The sequence below is a fragment of the Loxodonta africana genome, chromosome 4 (assembly GCF_030014295.1).
Source record: "Loxodonta africana isolate mLoxAfr1 chromosome 4, mLoxAfr1.hap2, whole genome shotgun sequence".
Classification (NCBI taxonomy): Eukaryota; Metazoa; Chordata; class Mammalia; order Proboscidea; family Elephantidae; genus Loxodonta; species Loxodonta africana.
Window position 1 is genome coordinate 86983223 of NC_087345.1, and position 22259 is coordinate 87005481.

The window sequence follows — 22259 nt, forward strand, 5'->3', positions numbered from 1 at the left end:
CCCAGTTTTACAAATAAGAAACTGAGGCTCAGAGATAAAGTGAATTTTGCCAAGACAACACAGCAAGAAAGTGAAAAAGCAAAAATTCAAATTAAAGCAACAACACCTTTCTTATCAATTATGTCTAACTATAATAATGATGCTCTAAACCCTACTCATCATCCCACTGTCTCCTAGCACTTATAGCTCAGGGAGGATGGCCCATGTCCAGAACTGATCCTGTTTCTTATTTCTGGTAGACCTGATGGGAGCAAAATTTGAAAATGTATTACATCTGTGTACAGAGAGAGGTAAATAGCAAGTAAGAAGGCAACAGTAATTTAAACAGGAACACGTAGCTCATTCATTACAGTTTAAAATACTTATATTTTCTTCCCTGTGGTATTAGCCTCTACTCTTTCTGAGAATCCATGCTTGTTCTTAGGAAATGTGTGTAGATATGTGTACACAGGTTTGTGTACATATGTAACTTATATGGGTTCAGTGCACGAGTTTGTTTCTGTTGTTAGTGCTGCCCAGTCGGCTCAGATTCATAGTGACCTTACGTACAACAGAACAAAATGCTGCCAGCTCCTGCTCCATCCCCACAATCACTGCTGTGTTTGAGCCCATCCTTGCAGCCACTGCATCAATCCATCTCATTGAGTGTATTTCTCCTTTTCGCTGACCCTCTACTTTACCAGGCATGATGTCCTTCTCCAGGGACTGGTCCCTCCTGATAACATGTCCAAATTAAATGAGATGAAATCTCGCCATCCTTGATCTAAGGAGCACGCTGGCTGTACTTCCTCCAAGACTGATTTGTTCATTCTTCTGGCATTCCATGGTATATTCAATATTCTTCACCAACACCACAATTTGAACACATCAATTCGGCTTCTGTCTTTCTTTTTCGTTGTTCAGCTTTTCCATACGTTTGAGACAACTGAAAATACCGTGGCCTGGGTCATCAAAGTAACATCTTTGCTTTTAACATTTTAAAGAGATCTTTGCCACAGATTTGCCCAACGCAATATGTCATTTGATTTCTTGACTGCTGCTTCCACGGGTGTTGATTGTTGATCCAAGTAGAATGAAATTCTTGACAACTTCAATTTTTTCGCTGTTTATCATGATGTTGTTTACAGGCCCAGTTGTAAGGATTATGCAAGAGTTAGTTGCTGACAAACTGAATAATTAAAATGTCTGTCAGGGTACGTATTTCTGGAAAGACTTTTAAGAACTCTTGCTTCGGAGTGCTCGCGACCACTCTGTATACTATCAAAACCTCCATGTTGACTGAATGGAGACCTTAGGGTATTATTTTAGATTCAGTAAAATAGACTGGGGGAAGATGTGCTCTTAAGTGATGGAAATGGGTCCTAGAACAGCAAATGTCATTCCATCTTCCTTCAACCTCATGCACATGGAGATAGTGATCCCTCAGAGGGATCTCATAGTCAAGATACATAAAGTCTGTCAGCTAGGAAGTTATTTCTGACTCCGACTTCAATCTTTCCCTGTAACTGAAAGTCAACCCTTCTTATATATTCCTCCATGGACAGGCACCACAGTGAATCACCCTTCTCTAATAAACCTTCAGAAATTTGAAGTCTATTGTAAAGCTCCCTCCGCTCAGCAGACAATCTTTATTCACCATTCCCCTTTTTAAAATTTTTTAAATAACTTTTATTTTAGAACAGTATTACATTTGAGGAAAAATTGGGAGGATAGTATAGAAAGTGTCCATATACCCCACACCAAGTTTCCCCTATTATTAACATCTTACATTAGCATGGTACATTTATTACAATTTAATGAACCAATATTGATATGCTATTATTAACTAAAGTCTATATTTTATTCAGATTTTTTTTAATTCTCATAAAAACTTCGTAATTATCTCAACTTTACAAATAAGAAATAAAGACCCAGAGGCAAAGTGAACTTTCCCAAGATTACACAGCAAATTAGTGTTACCTAAGTTTTTACCTAAAGTCTTTTTCTCTATTCCAGAACCCTATTCAGGATACCACATTACATTTAGTCATCATGTTTCCTTAGGCTCTGGCTGTGACAATTTCTCAGACTTTGCTTTCAATCACCTTGACAGTTTTCCAAAGTGCCTGCTGGTCAGGTATTTTGTAAAATGTCTCTCAATTGGGATTTGTCTGATTTTTTTTTTTTTTTTTCCTCATGATACCTCAGAGGTGAAGTGCTGTACTCTATCTTGTCAAGGATACATACTATCAACATGATTTATCACTGTTGATGTTAACCTTGACCATCTGGCTGAGGTAGTATTTGTCAGGTTTCTGTACTCTAAATTTACTCTTTTTTTCCCTTTTCAATAGCATACTCTTCGGAAGGAAGTCACTATGTGCAAGAAGTGAGATTTATGCCCCACATCCTTGAGAGCAGAGTACCTATATAAATTATTTGTGATTCTTCTACCCAAGATATTTTTCTGTTCTCCACCTTTATTTATTCAATCATTTATTTATATCAATATAGATTCAAGGATTTTTATTTTGTACTTTGCACCACTTGCTCTTTTTATCCACTTCCTTAAAATTAAAAGCACACATCTAAATCCTTTGGAGCCTCTATCAGTGGTTTTCACAATGCTGTGCAGAGCTCTCACAGCCAAAGGGGGAAAGACAAATGAGGGGAGGTAAAGGCCTATGGAAGCGAAGGCAAATTAGCTAAACCTGCCTATTTCTATCCCATCCTTCAACAAAAGTATATCCACTTATGTTTCTACTAAACTTTCTTTTAAGAAAAATTCTGTAGGGAAAGTTTAAAATCACCAGTTTGGGTTTATTTTCAGCAGATGCCATCTAACACAGTGCCCTCATTTCCCAAGGCAGGCCTAACCAGAAAGCAACTTGTTCAAACCTGGTTAAGTCAAAGGACAAGAACTTCACGGTCTTCACAAAGGACCTCATGGTAATGTGATGCCTATACACTTTTTGCTTCCTAGAAACAGCCTAAAAAGATAAAATTTAATCCAGATCTTGTTGGTGGGCTTTTAAAGATTTGTGCTCTGAATTAGTCTTAATGCCACCTTGCATTTCTCTAGAAATATTTCTAGGCATCAGAGAACAGAAATTCATTTTTACCTCTCCTATTTTCCAGATGTGAAACTGAGGCATAGAAAAGTAATGAGGGTACACCCAATATCATGGATTGAATTATGTCCCCCAAAAATGTGTGTATTAACTTGGTTAGGCCATGAGTCCCACCCAGTATTGTGTGGTTGTCCTCCATTTTGTGATTGTAATTTTACTTACTCAGGTCACGTCCCTGATCCAAGGTAAAGGGAATTTCCCTGAGGTGTGGCCTGCACCACATTTTATCTCTCAGGAGATAAAAGGAAAGGGAAACAAGCAGAGTTGGGGATCTCATATCACCAAGAAAGCAGCACCAGGAGCAGAACACGTCCTTTGGACCCAGAGTCCCTGGGCCTGAGGAGCTCCTCGGCCAGGGGAAGATTGAGGACAAGGGCTTTCCTGCAGAGCTGACAAATAGAAAAAGCCTTCCCCTGGAGCCGACACCCTGAATTCGGACTTGTAACCTACTAGACTGTGAGAGAATGAATTTCTCTTTGTTAAAGCCATCTGCTTGTGGTATTTCTGTTATAGCAGCACTGGATAACCAAGACACCCAATATCACCAATTGTTGAGTCATAGAATCAACAAACATTGGAAAGCCATGTCGAGGAAATTATAATTATACAGGTCTGACTCATTATATGAAAGCCCCAATGCCAATCACTCTTTTAAAAAAAGGAGGAAAATACGGAGGATTTGTTTTTGAAGATTCTGCATTTAAATTTTTTCCAATACAGACATCACTAAAGTATAAATTAACTGCTATTCATTAAAAATAGAATTTGGTTTACAAAACTACATTTATCAAAAATACGCTGGGGCTTGAATGGGAAGTATCTGGGAGGAAGCATTTACTTTGGGGCTGATGGCAAGAGTGAGGCAAAGACGGGGTAGCAGCTCTTAGCTGTGAATAGGAATGTATCTCTTCATGCCAGAATCACTAGTTTCCATCTATTATGTACCTTTACAAAAATATGCTCTTGCCCCAGGGAATCAATAAGTTTTCTTTTTCTCACCTTTGGATACAATTCAAATCTGAGAATGAAAACTGAACATTTGATGCTATAATCCTCAAATGAGGCAGCAGCCTTCCCCAGAGAATAAATTATTGAGGAATTACCCAGTTAGTTGCTCTGCTGTCTCCTTGAGCCAACATAAATATGCGAGAAGGACTAAGACCCCACAGTCCTTTCTGCTATGGCCTAGAAAAGAATCACCATACTCGATTCCTTATTGACTTCACTTCCAGTAGAAAACAGTAAAGTCATCACTACACTTACTTCCTTTCCCCACATCCTGTACGCCTCAATCAAAGTGCCCAGGACCTTATGGTATCAGAGGAGGGGCAAGAGAAAGATGGCTAAGTCTCTAAAGAAGACCACGAGTTTAGAGTTGAACCTTACTGGTGGTGTTAATCAGACACATTTGTGCCTTGAGGAAACTTGGAGTAAATAGCTTATAAACCAAACGTATTTCAGGGATTAAATCTATTTTGGTAAGTACAATTTTTGAGCCAAGTAAGAAGTCCCATGGGTTTCAGAGCACAGGGTGTAAATGGCAGGCTGAAAAAACCTCCAGTGGTCATTGAGTCGATTCCGACTCATGGTGACCTCATGTATGTCAGAGTAGAACTGTGCTCCAGGGGATTTCAATGGCTGATTTTTCAGAAGTAGATTTCCAGCCATTTCTTTTGAGGTGTCTTTAGGTGGACTCAAACCTCCAAATTTGCAGTTAGCAGCTGAGCATGTTAACTGTTTATACCACCTGGGGACTCCGAGTATATGAACTTAGCACTTAAGGGAAGAATTCTTTCCCTAAGTATGCAAATCACTTAATACTAGTTCGGCACTGGTGTCACTGGAGGTGAGGACAAGACATGGTTAAGATGAGTTTAAATGAGGACTCAATAGAATGAAAAAATTGATCTTTCCATCCTGCTACCTTCTTAGATGTCTGCTTCATCTGTCCCATATAAATTTTCTTTTCCTTTCTCAAAATTTAGTAAGAAAATAAACAGTTCTCCTTCCTACAATCAAGAAGTTTTACTTAATATCTAAATTTCCCTATTTTCCCATTTAGTTTGTGTTCCTGACTTCTGTGTTACCTTCAGACTTTAACAATTCCACTTAAAAAACGTAATTAAATATTTAATTAGCTTTAGTAGAAAGATCATATAATGGAAAATCACAAAGATCAAGTCTTGGCTCTGCCATCTGTTAGCTGTGTGATTGGAAAAATAACCAACTTGTAGTCTCAGTTTCATAATCTATAAAATAGGGATGACAAATCCTCGTCCAGGGGTTATTGTGAGGACCAAACTAAATGAAATTGAGTGTAAACTTCCTACAGCTGTAACCGGCACATACTGATGTACAGTATTTAGCTCCTATGTGTCAAACTCTGAGCTAGGCATATTGTGTACTACTCCATACCCCACCAAGAGCCATGAGGGAACAGGAGGATCCATGCTACCGCAGAGGGACACCCAAGGTACTGAAGGTGCCACAGAAGGAAAGGGGCATACTGGAATTGCTGATGCATTTGGCTAGTAACCGAAGGGTTGGTAGTTTGAACCCGCCCAGAGGCACCTCTGAAGAAAGGCCTACTACTTGTGGAAAGAAAGGGGATCCACTTGTGAAAAATCAGCCATTGAAAACTCTGTGGAGCACAGTTCTACTTGGGCACACATGAGGTCATCATGAGTTAGAGTCGACAATGGCAACTGGTTTAGTTTCTTTTTTTATCTTGTGTAGGCAGCATTGAGCAGAGCGGTAAATGATTGGATCAACATTTGAAAGGCTCAGATAATGAAGTAGTGAGAGTTGTGCAGAGCCAAGTAACCATAGAGATTCAGAGTTGAGGCCTGCCATTTAGGGATGCTCTCAGGGACTTATGGGTTGGTACCACATAGGACGCCTGACTGAGAAGAGATATGTATAGGACTGCAAACAGCCCAGAGCAGAGACATGAGCTTTTGTCAGAGAAGAGATTAAGCTGTTTTCTCTATTCAAGCCATGCTGATCATAGTCCCTGAGACAGGGAATTGGAGGCTATTACAGGGGGCAGAGGACCTGAGGAAGGAAAGATGGGACGAGGACATCAGGCAGGGCTGATGAGTATTCCAGCACCTGCCAGGGATGCCCTGGAGACACCAGGCCTGCCCTGCTGGGGCCCAGCTGCCACCGGGGCCCTCTTGACATCTAACAATGAGTGGTTGAGAGGTCAGGAGAGAATAGGGCACGGAGGACAATGAGATTCCGATGCTATAGAAAGAGGGACAATTGGGAGAGAGAGAAAGAGAACCCGTGTTTTGGAGCAGTGAGGGATTTTGGTGGGAGGCATTTGTGAGGATAAAATTAGAGTGACGAGATTTTTACGGGGATGTCAGGGAATGAGGAGGAGAGATGCTGTCCTTGATTATTCTGTTCAGAACAGAAAAGGTCAGGTTGGCCAGGGAACAGCCTCCCTTTTTCCTGACCTTGGGTTTGGTCTGTCAGTAACACTGACCTGCTCTGCCACACGAGTCTGATCTTGTCTCTAGCTCAGTCGTGTATTCTTCTGTCCATTCGATGAATATTTATTAAACTCTTGCCATATATTAAGCTCTTGGCAACGTACTAGGGAAGGGAGATCTGTAATTTATCTCCCTACTATTGATAAGCTAATAGTCTTTGGGAGCCAGATTTAGAAACACAGGAATAGAATAAAAAAATAGAATAGAATGAGTTGAATGCTCTGGTAAAGGTGTGAGTAAAATGCTTTGTGGGGGTGAGAAAAGGAGATATTAGATCAGACTAAGGGCACCCCACCTGGCTTCAGGAGATGTGTGTGTTGGGAGCAGGATCAAACAAGCTTCCCAGGGCAAGTGACATTTGAGCTGACTCTTGAAATCTAAGTAGGAATTTGGCAGGCAGAAAAGCAAAGGATGGCAGGGGAGCTGGAGACAGAATAGGAAGTCGGTTAGGAATCAGCTAGGAAAATGCTTGTCAAATCAGGCCCTTGAGGTTCCAGAGGTTTAGGCTGATGCCAAAGACAAGTTGTTCAGATGATTACAAGACTCAAATTACAAATTCTACTTAGAGAATTATATGGGGAGCTGTTACCATCCCTCTGTTTGCAGGAACTAGCATCTCCCTGGCCTCTGATCTGTCTCCAGGTCTACCTCGTATGGAGAACAGCACCTTGGGTCTTGGTAGATGACTTAGCAGCGATGTATTTAGAAGGTGAAAAAAAATGTTCCTTTGTTTCATTTACATTAGCTGAAAATGGAATGGGCGACCAGTGCAGCAGAAGTGACTTGGATCAGGCTTTTACAGAAAATCATTCTAATGATTTTTAGTTACAAATTTAAGTACACTATAAAAGGTGGGGGCTCCAGATGTAGACTGGGGGGTGAGGGAGGTGTTATGTGGGAGAAGAGCAAATTGGGGGGTGCAACTGTCTGTGAGGAAAGAAACACAGTGCTGCTCAAATATGGAGGGCTAGAAAAGATAACTTCTGTGATGTCATCCTTTTCTCTCTGATGCTCAAACGTGGTCATTTCCTTAGATCCAGTCTACAGTCCAGAGATGGATACAGCCTTTCTCTCAAAAGAACAGCATAAGTTCTTCACAAGCACTGTTGGTTGGGATGGATTCTGAGGAACGTCCAAGCTCAGTGGGAAAGGGAATCATGCTTGACTAATGATGACTTTGTGGGCAGGCATACGGGCAGTCCGTCTGACTGTTGGGTTGCTATGAGTCAGAATTGACTCGATGGCAACGGGTTTGTTTTTGGTTTTCCTGTTTGCTTGTTTTTGTTTTTTGGTACGGGCAGGCAATGGAGGACGTGGCAGAAATTAATAATGGAAAAAAAATAACTGAGGTTCATAAATGTAAAAGGACTTGTCTTTTTAGAGAGACAGCATAGAGCTATGCCACCTATTGCAGTACCCCATCTACATGAAGTTATTTAAATTTAAATTAATTACAATTAAATAAAATAAAAAATTCAACTCCTTAGTCACAGTAGCCATATTTCAAGTGCTAAATATTACAGGACATTTCCATCACTGCAGAAAGTTTTATTGTACATTGCTGATAAAGAGCAATGGATAGAAATGCAAACTCAGGGGCCAAACTGCCTGCATTAAATCTCAGCTCTGATACTTGCTAGTTATGTGACCCAGTAGAGTTGCTTTACCCCTCTGTGCCTCAGATGCCCATGAGTAAAATGCAGACAATAATAGCACCTATCTCGTAGGTTTATAGTAAGGATTACAATATTTAATATACATAAAATATTAAGAACATTGTCTGACACCTGGTTAGCATCCAATTATTATTATATTATCTGCCCATCCTCATGCAGCAATTTAAGGGCATAAATGGCTGAAAGAGGTCCTGACCCCAATCTAGCTTGCTCTCCATACTGAGCATCATTTCACCTTCAGCACATTTCACTTGCCACCCCACACATCTCCCTCCTTGCCCAGTTCCCTTATTTCTGTGCAGTGGAATCTCCCATCCTGGGAACCCAGGGCATTGCCCCATGCTTGCCTTTCCCTCCCTTTTGTTCTGCCTGATGCCTACTTTCCCTGGGAATCCAGGCTTCTAAGAACAGCTGCAGCTGCTCTCCCTGCTTGCAGCTGCTGCTCAGAAACAGGGCAGCATGGTTCAGCAGTGCTCCCTCTCAGGACTGATTTTTTTTTTTTACTTCTCGAAAGTCTTGTTGGACTGCGCCTACTGTAGGCACAGTATCAGCTGCCCCTTGACTCTATGTCTGTCCCCGATGCTTCTGCTTAGGAACTCTTTTACTTAGGCTCCAGCTGAGGGACACACTCCAAACTGCAACCCAGTAATTCCTTCTGATGGCTTTAGGCCAGGTCCAACACTGCTTGTACTCCTATGGGTCATTTTGTCTCATTGCTTTGCCTCAGAACTAGTTTTTTCTTTCCAGCAGCCCAAAACAATGGATATTTCAGCTGCATAGGAAGTAGCGATGTTGTTGATAATGATGATAATGAAGATGACCAAAAAAAAAAAACCCAAACCCATTGCCGTTGATTCCAACTCATAGCGACCCTATTGGACAGAGTAAATAGAACTACCTCATAGGGTTTCCAAGGAGCAGCTGGTGGCTTCGAACTGCCTGTCTGTTGGTTAGCGGCCGTACTCTTAACCACTGCGCCATCAGGGCTCCAATGAAGGTGAAGATGACTATAATTATTGAACACCAACAATGTCCCAGGCCTCATGCTACATGTTTTATGTCAATTATATTTAATGTTACAAAATCCTGCAAGATATTGTTGTCATCATTTTGCAAATAAAACTTTCAAAGTTCTAGGAGTTTATGAAACTTGCCCAAAGTCCATGATACTATGTGCCAAGCCTAGCATTTATAAAGTTTGTCTGATGCGCAAGCCCCAAACAAATCATGAGACCTCAATGACTGTGTGAGCTAGAGAAATGTATTCTTCCACATCGTCAGCAAAGAATTTTTGAGTTGCGGTCCCATGTCATTGAAAAAGATGTATCTACTGGCCTCTACTACCAACTGTTCTGACCAGTGACACAATAGAAGGTCCCAGATACAATGGGAGAAAAATGCGGAACAAAATTCAAATTCCTAAAAAAGGCCAGACCTACTGGACCGATAGAGACTAGAGGAACCCCTGAGACTATTGCCCAAAAGTACTTTTTGAACTCGGAACTGAAGCTATTTCTGGAGGCCACTTTTAAGCTAAATAATACACTGGTTTATGAAATAAGCAATATCATCTCTTAGTAATGTGTTCCCTTAAATTCAATAATCAGCTATATGAGACCAAATGGTTAACATTAACCCAGAAGCAAAGATAGGAAGGCAAGGAGGGGAAGGGAAGCCAGATAAATGGAAACAAAATAAACAGAATGGGAATGATGAGAATGCTGACACATTGTGAAAATTGTAAACAATGCCACAGAACAATTTGTTTTAAAATTGTTAAATGGGAACCGAATTTGCTGTGTAAACTTTCTCCTGAAACGCAAGAAAATAAAAATAAAAGATATATCCAGTGTCCAAATGAAAACTTTCATGTTGGAGTATAGGTCTGAGGTAAATTGGAAAACTTAGGACTCATTAATCTTCGTTCTTTTCCAAAATGCATTATTGTGGTAATTTTCTGTTGCTCTGGAGACAGATAAGCAAGCCTTATTCTTAAAGAGGTTTGGCAGCGAGTGTGGTGGTGCCCACTGGTTTGTGCAGCAGGAACCAAGACACCTGGCTCCTACCTGAGACACAGCTGCCTCTTTCCTGATGTGGGCCTCATCTTCCCCCCATTGGAGTGGTGACCCCTGACTCCCTCAACACTACCTAAAACTGTTCGAGATGTCTCACCTGAAGAACTTTCACCTACAGTCCTTTCATCTTGCCCATATTTTCTTCATTCCCCTTTTGTACTTTCTCTTGTGGCTTCCTGCAATCTCTCCCCAGCTCTCAGTCTTACTCAATCTTTATGTTGGCTTCTTTTTTCTTTTTTCTCCTCCAGTTTTATTTGCTTTTAAAACTCTTCTTCTTCAATAATTTTTATGTGTCTCTGTATTTTTACTCCATATCATTTCAATTGTCCTCTCTGGTTTTGTCCAAATAGAGGAAAAATTTGAAGTCAAGCTTTTGTTATATTCAGTAGTATAGTGGACATTGGGTAGATAAAAATTATGACATATCTACAGGCTTTTTCACTCACACATGTATTAGTTCAAAAAACACTCAAGCAAAAAGGCAATCTCTTTTTGTGGGAATCCTCATCACTCCCTACTTAAGAGTTGAGTAGACTTGGACATTATATGAACTTCCTTGTGATATTCTATGAAGTAGAAAAAAATAATATTTTTGTTCCAAAGTTATATGACTTTTGAGGAATCTAAAGTTAAAATCACAATGCCCAATACATATGAAGTGTCCCCCCAAATTTGCCTTATCTCCTCCTTACTAAATGCAAAGCACTGCACTAGGAGCTGTTAGTATAACAAGGCAATAAAGCAGCCTCTCCCCTCAAGAACCTTATGAACTAGTAGAGAAGACATCAGGGGAAACATCCACTTTATTTCTAGGATCAGTGATCGTGATTACCTAAATTTCAAAAGAAGGAGGCAATGATTATTATAAGGATATTTGGTAAAAGCTTTATCAAGGAAGAATTTTTGCTGGGCCTTGAAGGATAAATACAATTTCAGTAAGTGAAGATGAAGGAGAGATCACTCCTGGGAAGGGCATTGCCAGGAGCAAAGGTCAGGGGGAAATTTCACTTCATGTTGATTAGAGGAACAGTAGTGCAGAGAGGCTAAGCAAAGGTGTATATGGGATGGTGAGGAAGGAGCAGGATGGGTGGTGTCTGAGGAAAATAAGGGGAGAATTTGTGGCATATATAACCAGAAACCTAGACCAAGGCCAGTTGTAGGGGAAGGAGGACTGAAATGTTACGCTGAGAAGTTTGGACTTCATTCCATAGTGGTCGGAGAACCAGTGCAGATTTTTGAACCAAGAAGTGGCATGCTCATTGGCCTTACTTTAAAGACAGTCAAAAAGGATGTATCTGTGAAAGGAAGGAGACATTGGATACAAAAAGAGTGGAAGTTTGAAAGAAAGCTACTACATGAGTCCAGTCAGATAGATGCTAAGGACTTGAACCCGGATAGTGTCAATGTGGGTGAGAATGCACCTGTGAGGGGTGAGGAATAGGGAAGGACACTGGGTGGCAGAAATGGTTAAGTGCTCAGCTGTCAATCAAAAGGTTGAAGGTTCAGGTCTATCCAGAAGTGCCTTGGAAGAAAGGCCTGGCAATCTACTTCCAAAATATCAGTCAAGAAAACCCTCTGGAGCACAATTCTACTCTGACACACATGGGGTCACCATGAGTTAGAATCGAATCAACTCCATTGCAAGTGTTCTTTTTGCTTGTTTGTTTTTTTTTTTTAACATACGGTAAATTCATCCTTATGCTGTTTGGATCTCTATATCTCTGGCTCTGTATTACCCTCTCTTCCTGTGCCTTCTGGAGTTCTGACTCTTCCCAATTCTGTTTTTCTCAGTGCTTGTGTATGATTTTCTCTCCCCTACGGAAACTCAGACACTGTGGCTCAGTGCCCCTTTTCCAGGTTGTTTGCCAGTGGAGAGGGTAAGGTTTGGAGTTCCTGGGTGGCGCAAACAATTAATCGCTCAGCTACTAGACGCTCAGAAGAGCCTCAGAAGAAAAGCCTAGAGATCTACTTCTGAAACAGCCACTGAAAATCCTATGAAGTGCAGTTCTACTCTGCAACATGTGGAGTCACCATTCGTTAGAATCTACTCAACGGCAGCTGGTTTTTTCTTTTGTTTTGTTTTGGTTTTTTGGTTAGGGTAAGGTCCAGGCCCTTTCTTCCAGAGTTTCTGTTCAGGTGAGAAAACAGCTTGCCTTAGAGATGCTCGGAGAAAAGGAGGCTTCGGGACCCCATTTCTAGCCTGCACCATTAGCCAAACTTCTCCCAGGTTTGTCTCCTTTGCTCCTCCAATACTAAACAGTTCTGAATTCCCCTGGTCCTCCATCTGTCTGCATGTGTCCTAGACCTCTGTGCCACTGCCATCCGCATGCCCAGGGGTCTGGCAGAAGGGAAGTTGCCGGCTGGCAGCAGTGGGCTGAGCGGGAGCCAGGGGAGCGTCTGCTTCAGAGGTCCCCGAGCAGCTTGCGGCTGTGCCTGGGCTTGGGCAGGGCAGCCACGTGCCTGCCTGCCCTGGATCTGCCTCAGCTCAGAGCCCAGCTCTCAGAGGACAAGAGAGCACAGGCTCCTGCCAAGAAAGAATGCTTGCTATTCTCATGCTGCCACTCTAGGTCCAGCCCAATGGAAAGAACTAGACCCCGCCACCTCCCTCCTGTCTCTGTTTCCACCTACTCTCCTCTCTCCAGTGCCTAACCTTCTAACTCAGCTATTAACATTGAATTAATGAAAGCAAAAACTCCAATTATAGACTTACCAAAAACTAAACGAAACAAAAGTCTTCCCTTTTTATTCAGTTGCCATTGAGCGGATACTGATTCATGGTGGCCCCATGTGTGTAAGAGTAGAAACTGCTCCATAGGGTTTTCAATGGCTGATTTTTTTAAAGTAGATCGTCAGGCTTTTCTTCCCATGTGCCTGTGGCTGGACTTGAACCTCCAACCTTTTGGTTAGCATTTGGTTAACCATTTGCGCCAACTGGAGACTCATGTGTATATGTGTGTGTGTTCTACTTGCACAAATATATATCTGTTCAAATATACATTCCTCCAAATATATACAGACATATATGCTTATATATGCAGAAATACCTTCATATACATATATGTCCAAATATACTTACATTCGCACACATACACACACATTGAAAATTAGGAACATACCAGCTGACATGGAGAAACAAGCTTCAGATTAAATATTTTTCATCAATAACCCACAATGTGGATTATTCATATGAATAACTGAGAATTTGTTGTATTTGCAATATAATAAACATCTTATTCTTTCCCACTTAGGGGAAAAGGGGCAATTGTAAAATTCTAGGAATAATACAAATTCTCAATTTTCCCTTCGATAAATTTATTTTCACTCACTTTGTACATTATGGGCCTTTTAGTTGCCAAACATGTTGTAGTTTCCTCTAGAGAATAAATTCATTGTCTAGAAAATTGCCTTCTAAATCAATACCAGATTGAAAGTATTCCATTTCCTTAAGATGGCTGACTAGTAACTGTGAAACCACATAAGTCACCCAAACACTGCTTTGATTTTAATGTTTTGTGGCCTTTTTCTGCCATCCATTAGCTGTCATTCAATCATCTATTCACTCATTTTTTTGAACATGCACATATTTGATGCTCTGTTAGAGAGTAAATAGGTAGCCACCACTAACTAACTGAAATATGAAAATATTAATATGAGAGAAACTCCAAGTGTCTAATGGTACAACCATCTCATTTTATAGGCAACAAAACTAAAGAGTTTACATGACTTGCCATGTTCTCATGTTATTTACACATTTGGAAACCCTGGTGGCTTAGTGGTTAAGAGCTACGGCAGCTAACCAGGAAGTCAGCAGTTCGAATCCACCAGGCGCTCCTTGGAAACTGTATGGAGGCCGTCCTACTCTGTCCTCTAGGGTTGCTATTAGTCGGAATTGACTGAACGGCAACGGATATGTAGGTTTCTACAATATTTGGGACCTATTTCAATGGCTTATTTTGAAGACTGACTCAATATACAGGACTTAGCACTATGACTTATAAATGGTGTGGATGTCCAATAAACAACATTTTCCTCTTCCTTTCCTTGAGCTGTTAGCTATTTTTTTCTAAAATTTTCTTCAGTTCACATTTAGTAACTTAGTCCATTTACTTACAGACATGAGAGCTTTTGACCCAATATCTTGCCTGTCATTTGTATTATGACAGTCATGAAGAGGCTCCATAAGTTTTATGATCAACTTCCCCTTGTAACTATTCACATGCACCTAACCTTAGTCACAATTTTCTTTGCTATACTTAATATCTGCAGTAATTCTTTTTAAAAAATACACTATGCAGAATTGTCATATGTCATGTGTTTTACTTAACCACAACTAAGGCAGGACCTTATTTATCTAAATAATTTTTTTTTTTTTTAATTGGCGTAGAGAGTCTAGGGCTTAACTCCTCCTTAACTCCTGAGGGCAAGTCAATAAATGTCTCTGTGTATCAGTTTCTTCCTCTGCCAAACAGTATCTCTAATATGTGAACTACTTGCCTCACATTGCTCTCAATAATGAATGATAAGCGTGTAAACGTGCTTTGTAAGTTTACAGTCTGCCAGTCTGCAAGCCCCCCAAAGCACGGCCATGTTCATTTCTATATTTTTAGCAGTTGGCTTAATTCCTGACACATAGGAGATGCTCAGTAACTATTTGTGAAATTGAATTGAAATAAAGTATATGGTATTATATATACTTGTGAGCTCATACTCTCCTTTTTTTTGGAAGAGTAAAAATCTTTAATTTTGATGATGCCTAGTTTATCCTTTTTTTTAATTTTTATTGTGCTTTAAAAAAAAATTTTTTTAAGTGAAAGTTTACAAATCAAGTCAGTCTCTCATACAAAAATGTATACACACCTTGCTATATACTCCTAATTGCTCTCCCCCTAATAAGACAGCACACTCCTTCCCTTCACTCTCTCTTTTCGTGTCCATTCGGCCAGCTTCTGACCCCCTCTGCCCTCCCATCTCCCCTCCAAACAGGGGATGCCAACATAGTCTTATGTGTCTACTTAATCCAAGAAGCTCACTCCTCACCAGTATCATTTTCTATCCCATTGTCCAGTCCAATCCCTGTCCGAAGAGTTGGTTTTGGGAATGGTTCCTGTCTTGGGCTAACAGAAGGTCTGGGGATCATGACCACCAGGGTCCTTCTAGTCTCGGTCCAACCATTAAGTCTGGTCTTTTTACTAGAATTCGAGGTCTGCATCCCACTGTTCTCCTGCTCCTTTAGGGGTTCTCTGTTGTGTTCCCTGTCAGAGCATTCATCAGTTGTAGCCAGGCACCATCTAGTTCTTCTGGTCTCAGGCTGATGTAGTCTCTGGTTTATGTGGCCCTTTCTGTCTCTTGGGCTCATAATTACCTTGTGTCTTTGGTGTTCTTCATTCTCCCTTCGTGAGCTCATAATATTCTTTTTCTACATAGTCTTAGGGCAGATGATCACATAAGTCTACCATAATGACCCTGGGTGGCACAAATGGTTAAGAACTGGACTACTAGCCAAAGAGTCGGTGGTTCAAACCCAACTAGAGGCACCTGACAGTCTGCTTCTGAAAAGTCACAGCCTCAAAAACCCTGTGGAGCAATTCTACTGTGCAACACGTGGGGTCTCCCTCTGTCGGAATTGACTCAACAGCAACTAACAACAATGACGATATCTCTATCCCAATTTTCTAGAAGAGAAAGCAAAAGGATATGTTTTCTATTTCCCAAATTCAGGAAGTTTGCCTTTGATGATTGCTATTTAACGTGTCTTCGTGATGAGTTGGAAAGTAGGATACAGAGCATAGGTATGGAGGACTGGTCAAAAGACTTGGATTTCAGTGCCGAATCCAGTCAATGATTTACTGCAAATATTCAAAGGACCTGCTGTGATCTCTGGTTCTCAATGTCTGTATAAGTTCTGACCCTACTCCCAGCAATAATAGCAACAATGACAATACTAAAGTGCTTCCCATGTTCCACCTCTCTATGGTTTGATAGCTTAGATTGCCTGTGCTGTTGTTGTGGAGACAATTCTGACTCACAGCGGAGCTGTAGGACAGTAGAGCTGCCCCATAGGGTTTCCGAGGTTGTAATCTTTACAGAGGCAGACTGCCACGTCTTTCTCCTGCTGAGCAGCTTGGTAGGTTCAAACACAGACATTTTTGGTAACAGCCAAGCGCTTAACCATTGTGCCACCAGGGCTCTTTAGACTGTCCATAGCCCTAAATGTTTCTATAAAGTGAAGTTTTTGTTTTTCTTTTTTCTTAACTGTGTACTATAGAGTTGATTGTATGTGTGGCAAAGACCAGTGTTTCTGGGCTTCCAGCTACTTTTCTCAGACCTTTCAAATCTTCTGGTAAAATGAGTTGATATAGGGGATGTGCAAATCCTTTCAACAGGCCAGCCTGTGCTCTGCTGGCTGCTCACCGGACTTAGAGTCCAAGAAAATGGATAGAGGAACGTGAAGAAAAGCTTTCAAGACTGACACACAGCACTATGTCTAATAAGACTTATACCTTTATTTCAACTAGAAAAGGGGGAGCAAAAACAGGTTTTTGTTTTGTTTTGCTTTTTTACAAAAGGTTTAAACAATTGCTGTGCTTTATCAGATAGAGTCACCAGAAGATGCAACCACCCTGGACTGAGGAATAGGTTCTTTCCAAGCAGATTACCTTCCCAAATTTAATTCAATTACAAAATCCCTCTGCACACAATCCCAGGGAGGCCTGGTTCATGCATCCTATACTCCTGAAAACCACAAACAACAGATTCTTTAAAAAAAAAAAAAAAAAAAAGTAGCTCTGGCTCATGTTAAAGGGAAAAAATCTAAAAATATCAATTTGCATAGCCATTCAAATTATTGCTGCTTTTTATAAAATAATTACAGGTGATCCTGAACTAACTTCCCCTTTTACCCTCACCTAAAACTCAGGACTTCCTAGTAAAAAATATGTGCTATTTTCCAACTGAAGCCTTAGGAAGGGTTTACAAACACCTCTATGAAGCCCAAGGAATTTGCATGAAAGGGAGAAATAAATTAAATAAATAGTATCAGATAAATAACTCAGACAACATTCATTATTTACACACTTAAATGTCAGAAAATGCCAGCCTCCACTCAAAAAGCACACAACATGGCTTTAAAAATCATTTTGCTCGTCTATTCCTATAGGGCAGATTGTGGTGTGGGAAACCACTTTGCTGGCTGGTGAGGGTTAAGTTCTTTCTGCAAGGCTACGTTCTGGCGGATTTACAAACCAAGGGTGCAAAATATATCAAGGGAAGGGCTGCAAGCAAAATAGAAAGAAAGTAACTTAGGCTATAACGAGATAACAATGATGAAAAAATTAGAGGGATAAAAAGATAATATAAAGAGATAGTTTGGCAGGATTGGTGGGGGGGGCTAACTGAGCTATAGAAAATGAAATACTAATTTGGCTTATGAATTTTATTGACTGGTCCTATTGATGTACCCCATGTCCTGAAGTTATTCTCTCTGGCAGAAGCAGGATGTGATCTACTACCATGCAAGCCATTTAGGCTCTTGAGTTTGTCTTAAGCAGCTTGAGCAGAACAGTGAAATTTCTCATATCTAATTTCTTTGGAGAAAGATACATTTTACAAAATTAGTGCTAATATAGAGGAAAGGGAAGTCACATGAAGAAACATAAACATCCTACAGGTTGGGATAAACCTGTGATGAAAACATGGACTTGTAAAAGCATTCACTGGCTTTGGAATTTACTTCTGCATCCCTTGAAATCAGATCAACAATACATAATAATATACTGTAACTTAGGAGTGATGAAGAGGTAACAATTAGTGGTGGGGGAGATAAGGAGTTATATGTCTGTTGGACAAATTCAATCTTGGTCACTAAATTAATTGGTACTTGTGCTTCTGGAAAATATGCTATTAATGTGAGCAGAGGTCAGCAGTTTCAATCATGTTTACTTTAAATGAAATTCATCTTGTCAAGGGAAATCCAGTGATTTACCTGGGCAGGTGTGAGCTGGAAGGAGTCCCCAAACTCTGAGTAGTTAGTGTGGCCAATAGCCATTTTATTGCTCTTGAATATTGTCCTGGGTTGTTTGCTGATTCCAAAGCAGTACCTGAGCTTCATCAGAATTTCCAGAGCCCTCTCATTATGGAGGTCATGGAATGGTCTAGATGACTTCTCTAGGTCCCACTGCTTAAAGGGATCTGAGGTTTAAGTGACTTGCTTGTCCCATCTCTAGTTCTGAGAAAAGTGCTTTTGAAATATTGTCAAGAATCAAGTTGTATGAGACCTCTCTTATGGTTCTCAAATCACTAAGGAAGATATGTTCATCTTTCAGCTCAACGGGAAATAGAGCTAATCTCTTAAAGAACATGCTTTGTTACTCACAGCGATGGCCAAGTTAGAATTTTAGCCTCTGGAGGCCATTTTTAGACAGGCACAAAGAAGTCCTGTCACTAAGTCCAAACAAACTTTGCCTTCTTTGAGCCAAGAGGCATGCACCTTGTGCTCCCTTTGGCATTTCCTTGCATAGTGTCCATTTCATATTATTGCTCAGCTCAGTTTGGAATGATCCCCAAGTCATTGAACTTCAGAGCTGTGAAAGACTTTAGAAATCGTCTAGATTTAGAACTGCCTTATTTTACCAGGAAGTAAACAAACCAGAGATGGAAAATTAATTAGCATAGATCATTCAATGGGTTTTTGGCACCACTGAAATAGGACCCAGATCTTCTGTTCTAGTTTCACATGGTTGTAAGTCATCAAAGAATCTCACTCACGGACCCTAAATAAAGGAATCGATACAATGTGAGAAGTTGATGAGAAAAGAGGATGACAGGTGTAGGAGGGCCTAAATGGACTAGGACTATTTTGTTTGATATCTATACGGTTTCTTTAAGGTCATTGACTCTTCGGCTCAACTACCTGAATATTGGAAAATGTCTCCACATTATCCTCTGAAATGCTGGTCTTGCTGCCCTAATCAGTGAAGATGGTATTGAGTTGGGCCCCAATGCCATGGTGGGGGTAGGAATCATAGGACATGTCTATGGGAACATCATAGTGGGTGGTGGCAGCCTGAAACGGAGTTGAATGAACATGCCCTGAGCTTAGACTTGCAGACCGATAGTGTGGCATGAAGCTGTAGGATTTCTCTAGGTCAGGAGAGCCATCCTGCTTCAAGGAGAAATTCCCACTGATGCTCAGAGGGGGAGTGAGTGGGCCCTCATAAGGGGGTGTGCTGCAGTCAGGTGGATGGCTCCCAAAGGATGACTCTCCCAAACTCTTGAATACTGGGGACTTGAGATGAATGAGATGTGTTTCCATATGGCCATAAGGAGGACTGGGGAGCCCTGGAGACTGGTAGTTGAAGTTCTGGGCAGAGATAGCAGAGTCACAAATAGGAGATTTCTCCTCACGCTTCTCCAGGAGGGCAGACTGAGGACCCAGCTGGAGGCATCCGGCCACCAGGTTGCTTGTGGGCTGAGAGAGCCCTTTACAGAGCATCTCCACAAAGCCCTTCCCTTCAGGTGTCTGACCAGTCTCAAGGACCTCAGATAAAGCCCAAATATAGTTCCTGGCCAGCCTAAGAGTCTCTATCTTGGAAAGCTTTTGGGTTTTAGAGTAACATGGCATGACTCTCCTCAGGTTATCTAATGCATCATTCAGGCCATGCATCCGGGTCCTTTCTCTGGCATTGGCTTTGACTCTTCGAGCCCTGAATCTCTCAAGTCGAGCTTTGGTCATCTTCTTTTTCTTGGGACCTCTTCTCTTGGGCTTCTCCCCATCCTCTTCCTCTTCTTCCTCTTCAATACTGTCATGCTCTTCAACTAAGCTGCTAAGCATTCCATAAGCATCTGGTCTTCTTTCCTCCTCCGTCATCTCATTCTGAGAGCCCAGACCTTTGTCTATCCAGGATGGTGTGTTGACCAGCTCCACCATTTCCTTGGGTTTCACATAAGTTTTTGCCATCTCCAGAATCTGGAAAAGGGCAATAGCAATTGTTAGTGCCTGTGATGCCTGGTTCCATTTAGAACAAAACTTTGATTTATACTTTGGTTATAGAGTATAGGATTCTTACTGGAATTCAACTTATAATCATCAAGTCCAAGCCTTTCATTCTAAATGACAACTCCAAGACTCAAAGAAATGCCCAGGGAACTCATCTAGTTATGGTGTATTATAAGAAAATCTACTATGGGAAATGGAAATTGGCTTGATTAAAAAAAAAAAAAAAATTGCAATGCCAGTGCGTAATTCCTTTTACACTTAGATTTTCTTCTCATGGGTTGTCTATTTTTTAAAAAATGGTATACTAGTCCAAATGTATGTCTTTTTTTTTTTTTTTTGGAACATAATTGGAAATAGATAAGGTAGCCATATAAATAATTGTCTGAATAAGGGAACTTATAAAAGTGAAAGAGGGCCTAAAATAATTTTAATTATATAATATTAACGGTGGTTAAGAGCTCAGGCTGATAACTAAGAGGTCAGCGGTTCAAATCCACCAGCCACTCCTTGGAAACCCTATGCGCAGTTCTACTCTGTCCTATAGGGTCACTATGAGTCAGAATCGACTCCACAGCAATGGGGTTTTAATATTTACATAATTATAATATTATAAAATTAAAAGCATATCAAACAATAAAATAAGTAAATCATTGTATATTTACACAGTAAATAAAAAGCTGAAGCAAGAGAATTCAGACTACTTTGTGTACGTTCTACAAGGGACTGCTTAGCCTCTATTTAGAGGCATTACACACACACACATATATATGTGTGTGTGTGTGTGTGATGCCTCTAGATATATAGACATAGATACATATAGATACATATATATACACATAATAATGTGTAATGCCTCACTGGGAAACTTGGATATTACAGGTTATATATATATATATATATATATCCCATGCTTCCCAGTGACCTTGCCAAATGGTCACTTCAAGCATCTCCCAGGCAATGGCAAGAGCCATAGAACAATTGGCTGGTATACCACAAAACCAAAACTAAACCCAAACCCACTGCCTTCGAGTTGATTCCGACTCATAGCAGCCCTATAGGACAGAGTAGAACTGGCCCGTAGAGTTTCCAAGGAGCGCCTGGCAGATTCAAACTGCCGACATCTTGGTTAAGAGCCATAGCACTTAACTACTACGCCACCAGGGTTCCATCAAATATCTATTTCACCATCATTAGGAGAGCATTTTATTTTATCTGCAAGTACCCTGTACCCTGTTTATGAAAGAGAGATGTTAGTGACAGTGTCTAGAAAGGATCAGGAAAAGAGGATGGTTATCACTGATTATCCTTCAGGTTCACCCACGTGTTAAAGTGAGAGCTCTTCATTACACATGCATCTCACACCATCAGACAAGACCATAGCAGCAGTTAAAAGTAAAAGCCAGAGGTCTACCAAATCAATCCAAGTTTTTTTTTTTTTTTTGATACTATTGTAGTAATACTTCATTAAAAATGAAAAATCTAGAACAAATGCTTAACAGGGCAGAACATTCTGACAACAAACGTACCAGTTGCTGTCGAGTCAGCTCTGACTCATGGCAACCCACTGTATGTCAGAGTAGAACTGATCCATAGAGCTTTCAATGGCTGATTTTTTCAGAATTAAATCACCAGGTCATTCTTCCACGGCACCTCTGAGAGGACTTGAACCCAAGTCTTCAAACCAGTTCATTTCTGATTTGAACCCCTGCTGAGAACTTGCACTCCCACCATAGATAAACTGAATCAGAATCTACAGTTTAACAAGATCCTCTGGTGATTCTTACGTGTAATAAATTATGAGAACACTGCTCTACCAGTAATTCTCAGAATTGACCCATAATCAGCACCATTAGCATCGCCTGGGAACTTGTTAGAAATGCAAATTCTCAGCAGGAATCCAAACTGGA

The 22259-nt window shown here is 40.7% G+C and overlaps 1 protein-coding gene across 1 annotated transcript; it reads right to left on the reverse strand.

Moving 5' to 3' along the window:
- Nucleotides 1-19278: 19278 nt before the first annotated feature.
- NEUROD4 (neuronal differentiation 4) lies at nucleotides 19279-20399 on the reverse strand. The gene has a single exon (XM_023557207.2). It carries the CDS (start codon nucleotides 20311-20313, stop codon nucleotides 19321-19323), a length of 993 nt encoding a protein of 330 aa, XP_023412975.1. The 5' UTR covers nucleotides 20314-20399; the 3' UTR covers nucleotides 19279-19320.
- Between the last annotated feature and the right edge of the window lie 1860 nt (nucleotides 20400-22259).